This window comes from Elaeis guineensis, chromosome 9 (genome assembly GCF_000442705.2).
Source record: "Elaeis guineensis isolate ETL-2024a chromosome 9, EG11, whole genome shotgun sequence".
NCBI classification, from domain to species: Eukaryota; Viridiplantae; Streptophyta; class Magnoliopsida; order Arecales; family Arecaceae; genus Elaeis; species Elaeis guineensis.
In genome coordinates this window covers 94,849,240-94,855,222 of record NC_026001.2, presented here as the reverse complement: position 1 = coordinate 94,855,222, position 5,983 = coordinate 94,849,240, and the positions used below count along the sequence as shown (strand labels likewise).

Genomic DNA, 5,983 nt, shown 5'->3' with positions numbered 1-5,983 from the left:
TTCTGAAAAAACGGTGCTCCTTTCATCATGACAGAGTTGTAGAACCTCGCATGTTGAACGCTTTGAGATCCCAAAAGATAGCTCACACCAACTTCAAGCACTGGTACCGTGCACTAGAGTTCAAAGGAAAAAGAAAGCGTTCCATGCACAAAGGCACAAACCATCATCATGCAGCCTCCATGGTCCTTGACCTTCTCTATAATAAATTTCTCAGTTTGAAGTAGGCTTGTATTTATTTATTTGGAAATGTATGTCAATATGCCTTGAGACCATGCATTACCATATCTCGCGAACAAGGTTTTGGTATCAATATAACTTGGGTTGGATGGGTAATCCACCAGAGTTGAGCGGGGCCAGATGCCACAAGAAAAGGTTATAGTTAATCAGCACAAACTTACAGTACCAATATACACATGAAAAGAAAATGAAAGGTATATAAACTGTAGTCATCTGGAGAAACAAATTTGGCTTCTGATCCATGAACAAAGGTCAACCTCAGGAGAACAGCTTCAAAGGGCGTACAAAAAATATAATGTTGGGGACAAGCTTGCTGGTTTGCATCAGATAGAGCAATTTAAGGTGGTGGATCTCTATAGCTGAAATTTTCCTACTCCAGCTTCTTCTGATCCTGCTCGTGCTTAGGCGGTTCTACAGGGAAGTATTTGATGCCAACAAGGTCACCAACTTTGCTGATAACCTAGAAGGTGCACACCATGAACAATCGCAAAATTAAGCCCATGATCTCTGAGAGAGTTGACAAAATAAGTATGCCAGTTTGTACAAAGCTGTATATTGGAAATCAACTAACCTCCAGGCCTTTAATCAGGTCTTCTCTGGTGTGTGAAGCTGATATGCAGATACGAGCCCTTGCAAGGAGAAGAGGGGTCGCGGGGAATGCAACAGTGACAATGGCAACCTGTACAGTTTCAGCAGCAGATAAGACAGTGATATTCACCATATAAATGGTGATGATGGTAGCGTAGAGATGTATTAGACTGTCGAATCTGGCAGATAAGTTTGAAATATAGATAATTAATACTTTGGCATATCGGTTTCCTACACAAGACAAGGAGGGCAATGGATGCAAATAAAAGTGATATTTGAAATAGACAAACACTTCTTTTGGTGAAAGAGAAATTTTCTATTAGTCATCCCCATATAAGACATGATAGCTTAGTAAGGAGGTGCAAAGAAATACACCTTTTAGAAACCACAATTAATACATAGGATAAAAAAAGGAAAAAAAAAAAAACAGACTAAGAAGAAAGTAGCAACACAACAGGAATCACCATTCCAGTATAAAAAGTTTTTCATGAAAAAAGGAGGAGAAATAATCATGGATTTTCAGAATGGATTGCAAGCAGTTGTATGCTGATCTAGTTGGACTTTAGCAATTTAAAACTAGAAGTATTGACCTCTCATGGTTGATCCCTTTACGGAAGAAAAGAAATTGAGCTAACTAAGGGAACAAGCTGCATGTCACTTAAGACCTTAACTGCAGGACTCATTAGATTAAGCAGAGAAGACACCCAGGCATGCTATAGCCCACTCTGTCCATGTAAAAAAGTGACATTTTACAATTTATCATCTTGTCAAGTACTGAATTGAGGAAATAGTGCACAATTGGAGTATCTATAGACATTTTATCGAGCTCTGTCCAATCAACTTTGGCTCGTTTAATGATAGAGGTTGGAGAGGTCAGATTTGAATGAACTAAGATAGAAAAGTTGAGTGGAGTTATCTTCGCATAGATACATGCATTTACAAACATGCAGTCTGGCTTTTAGAAAGTTGGATGCATTCTTATTTCACATGCATCATAGCCTGTTAAATGAACTGTCTTACTTACATTCTGTCTGAGACACTCCCTAGAGAAGGCTGGGATTTTTGCTGGGTTGTAAAGCATTATAGGCATAACTGGTGAGTCATTGTCCCCAAGAACCTCGAAACCCATTTTCTGTAGTTCTGATCGGAAGAAATTGCTATTCTCACGAATGCGCGCAAGTTTTTGGGCCCCTGGTAATGAATAAATAACACATTAGAAATCTCCCAAGATAAACATAGATGACATCATCACATATCCTCTGGAAGAAGATAAGATGCTTCAAAATATTTCCTTGGGTACCTCTGTTAGATCCGTCTTCTCCAAGAATAACTTTAATTGCAGATATAACCTGTTGCACAGCAGGTGGTGACATGGAAGTTGCATAAAGATGCGCAGGGCAAGTGTACTTCAAATATTGGATGATTTCCTGAAAAAGACAAGAGGCCATCTTAGCAATCTTGGACTCCACTCTTGTAGTTACACAACATGAATAATTATGCAAGATGTACAAGAATTAGACCTTTGATGCTGCAATATAACCTCCACAGGATCCAAATGATTTTGTAAATGTTCCCATCATAATATCCACATCAGCAGGATCCACTCCTAGGAGCTCACAAACACCTCTTCCTGATTTTCCAATTGCACCGATACTGTGGGCTTCATCCAAGTATGTGTATGCCTGATCCAAAAAGTAATAATATTAATAAAATAATATAATATACAGTATTACAATTTCTAACCATTCCCTGGAATACATTGCAAGCCAGAATTAACAAAACATCCATGCTGACTTTTGATCTCTAATTTAGAGATCAAAGCACAACAATATTGTGTTGTTACCAGATGCATGCATATAAAAGATCAGAAAACAAAGGAAAAATGGAAATCAAGATGTCAATGTGGTCAAACCTTATATTTCTTGCAGACAGCTATGATTTCAGGAAGTTTGCAAAGCTCTCCTTCCATGCTGTAGATGCCCTCGACAATAACAATGATTTTCTTCCAGGGTCTATGCGTTCGAGGCTGTCCTTCAGCTATTTGCTCTCTCAACACTTCTTCCAAGTGAGAGGGATCTACAAGAACAAGAGGAGTAAAGATCAAGAACATGAAAATAAAGTAGATAAGCTTACATTCTCGAATCATGGATATAAGACTTACTGTTATGTTGGAAAACCCGCACTGTTGCACCTGACCCTCGAGCACCATTGACGATTGAGTTGTGGTTCAGAGAATCACTAATTATCAGCCCTCCCTATATATGATCATATTGAGCAATTATAAATCAGTAAGGGCTGGCTGCATGGGAGCCCCTGTTCGTAATATCTAAATCAAGAAATTGTACAAACCTTCCCAACCAGAGCAGGAATGATGGCTGAGTTTGTCACGTAGCCCATGCCAAAAAGTATAGCAGCTGGCTTTCCCACAAATCGTGCAACCAGCTCCTCCAGCTCAGTGTGCAGTTTAGTGGTGCCTGATGCCAAATCAAGTATTAAATAAATCAATCCAAATTCATTGCATAATTTAACATATTAAGCACAGTATGCTTACCGCCATCTACACGAACACTGCAGGTACTAGGTGAGTATTTCTTTAGGGACTCGATAACACGAGGTGTGCAGTATTCATCTGCTGCTGCAAACCCAAGGTAATTATATGATCCCAGGTTGAGACATTTAGTAGTATTTGAGGTCCGGCTGCACCAAGTAATGGAAATAGTTATAATCTTAACACATTCCAGAGAAGATATTACTAACACAAAAACACTCTGTCAAATTGCAGCAGATGAAGAAAGGTGAATTTTGTGCCCATCATTCAGGCTCCAAACATCTTTGCAAATCAAAACCTGATCCTAATCAGATAAGTTCCTGATATCAAGCCTTGCTGATCTTGATAAAATATCTAATGGAGAGGATGTACAGATATGCTTACAGCAGTGTCTTGTTATTGTCATTTGAATAACGCTCAACCACATCAATCCAAGCATCTGGTGCACTTGCAATTGGTCGGCCAAAACAGTCCTGCCAGATTAGAATATCATGTTAAAAGGCTATACTTTTAAAGCTTATGAGTGAAGGACATCAGCTTGTAGTGCTTAAAAATTTTACATGACGATATTATCCTAGTAGATCATTCTTGTTCCGCAGATAATACTATAGCAACTTCACTGTCCTAAACGTACACATATTCCCTAGTCTAGAAAGTCCGATCACTCTGGCTATCCAAGTAATCAAAACCAAAGTAGTGACAAGGACCACATGTCATGGTAATTCTTACTATGATTTTCATTTTGGAACATGCTCGCACATGCAACAGCTGGTGCTAAATGCAAGATATAATCTGCAAACTTCTGGTACCTTCAGCCCACTACCTTCCAAAAGATATAGCGCTACTTAGTCATTTTTGTTTCATTTAATAAGTTTTTTCTACTTCGCTGTGAGTATAAAGAAGAGGCAGCAGCCATGATTTAGTTTGAAAACTTATTGCTAATTATTTTCTACTTGGCTGACTCCAAATCTTATCCTTTACTTGATGAATTTCATATCATCAATTTTCTTCCTTTTCATCCTTTACTAGTAATTCCATTACTTCCGGTCCTCCCCTTTTTTAGCAGCAAACCGCATTAGATTCATCAATTTTCTAGTTAGACAAATATAATGAGAGCGTAACATAAAACCAATCACTTTCTTGAAACCAGAGCACCAGTTGCAAAAACCAAAGATCAAAAAAGAAAAGAAAAAAGGAAAAAAATCTAATTCCCTGTGCAAAGGAAACCAACATCAATAAACAAAGAACCAAGCACATAAGAAGAGTTCCCTTTTCCCGTATCTCTTATTTATTTGCATAAAGTACCAAAAGGGCTGAAAAATACACCAGAATTGTTCTCAGATGCTTTCAAAAGGCACTTTCTTAACCCTGAAGTAATGGAATAATTATGTCGAATCATTTGTCCATACGACACTGTTCTTATTTATTAACTATACCATTTTCTAATAGGCAAGAGACTGCTCATACATCATAAGAAGAAAACCAATTGCATTAGAAAAAGAAAAGATGGAATTTTTAACTAGAAATCGAACAGAAGATTGAATAAAGAACACACCTGAATGCGGAGATAGAGACGACGGGTGTAAAAATCCTCGAGCCCTAAGCAGATCGGCGCGTACCCCTGCTTCCAATGGCAACCAGATCCCTCTCAGAAACCAAATCTAACGCATCCCAGGAAAGAAGCAGAAAACTAGACGACCCAAATGGAGGAGGAATCGAAAGCAAGAAAAAAAAAAGAACCTTGAGGTTTTTGGATTTGGGCCAATCAATGAGCTTCCGGAAGAAATCCCTCAGCTGCCCGAAGGCGAAGAGGAGGCCATAGCTGAAAAGGGTCGTGAGCGCGGTCAAGTACGGCAACCTCACCATCGTTCTCTTCGCCTGGCCCCCGAAAACCACTATTGATCGCGAGAAAGAGAAAGACGGAGGGAGGAAGGGATCGAGAGAGAGAGAGAGAGAGAGAGAGAGATCTAAGGAGGTGGAGATGGCAGAGGAGAGAGATAGGAAGGGAAATAAGGAGCGAAGGGAGGGGGGAGTGAGGGTTTTAATGGAGAGGAGAATGGTCGTCAATGGCGTCCGGGGTCAGAGAGAGAGAGGTTTGAACGTTGAATTGGAGAAGGGGAGGGGGGTTGTAGGAAATGGGGAGGATGTGTTGACCGGAGGAGGAGCCCATCAAGCTCGACTTTTTTTTTTTTTTCTTCTTCTTCTAATTGGGCATTCCTCTTGGAATTTATTATAACATTATAATTTGATTTATTATTGCAAAACATTCTTATATAATAATGATTGATGTTTAATTTTTTTTATGAGAAATATTAATCGGTCGATATAGTAATTTGGATTATTGCATTTCATATATTTTTATAAGCGGTAATTCAGAGATAATCTGAATTACTTTAGAAAAAAATAATTATTCAGATTATCATTTTTTTTGATAATATTATAATAAAAATTTTAAATAAAATTATTTTTCAAAAAAATTATATAAAATTTATTATTCAACTTTCTCTCTCTTCCACCTCCCTCCACGTGTACCTCCGGCCTGTGGCTCCTCCATCTTCTTTTATTTGTCGGCGGCACATCCATCCTTATCCCCCACCACCCCTCGTGGCT

General features: G+C 38.7%; 1 protein-coding gene across 1 annotated transcript; it reads right to left on the bottom strand.

The window, feature by feature from the left end:
• Positions 1-206: 206 nt before the first annotated feature.
• LOC105051063 (long chain base biosynthesis protein 2a) lies at positions 207-5,444 on the bottom strand. The gene is made up of 12 exons (XM_010931339.3): positions 5,114-5,444; positions 4,929-4,994; positions 3,758-3,846; positions 3,377-3,522; positions 3,175-3,299; positions 2,987-3,080; positions 2,738-2,901; positions 2,346-2,507; positions 2,126-2,252; positions 1,850-2,016; positions 809-916; positions 207-697 (listed from the first exon to the last, which is right to left on the bottom strand). The coding sequence occupies exons 1-12, from the start codon at positions 5,237-5,239 to the stop codon at positions 608-610; spliced, it is 1,464 nt and encodes a 487-aa protein (XP_010929641.1). The 5' UTR covers positions 5,240-5,444; the 3' UTR covers positions 207-607.
• Positions 5,445-5,983: the final 539 nt, after the last annotated feature.

Coding starts and splice junctions, on each gene's coding strand:
- LOC105051063 (XM_010931339.3), bottom strand. CDS start 5,239: ATGGTGAGGTTGCCGTACTTGACCGCGCTCACGACCCTTTTCAGCTAT. Junction 3,847..4,928: donor GTCTCTATCTCCGCATTCAG/GTGTGTTCTTTA, acceptor CTAATCTGGCAG/GACTGTTTTGGCCGACCAAT. Junction 2,253..2,345: donor GTTATATTGCAGCATCAAAG/GTCTAATTCTTG, acceptor TGTCTTTTTCAG/GAAATCATCCAATATTTGAA.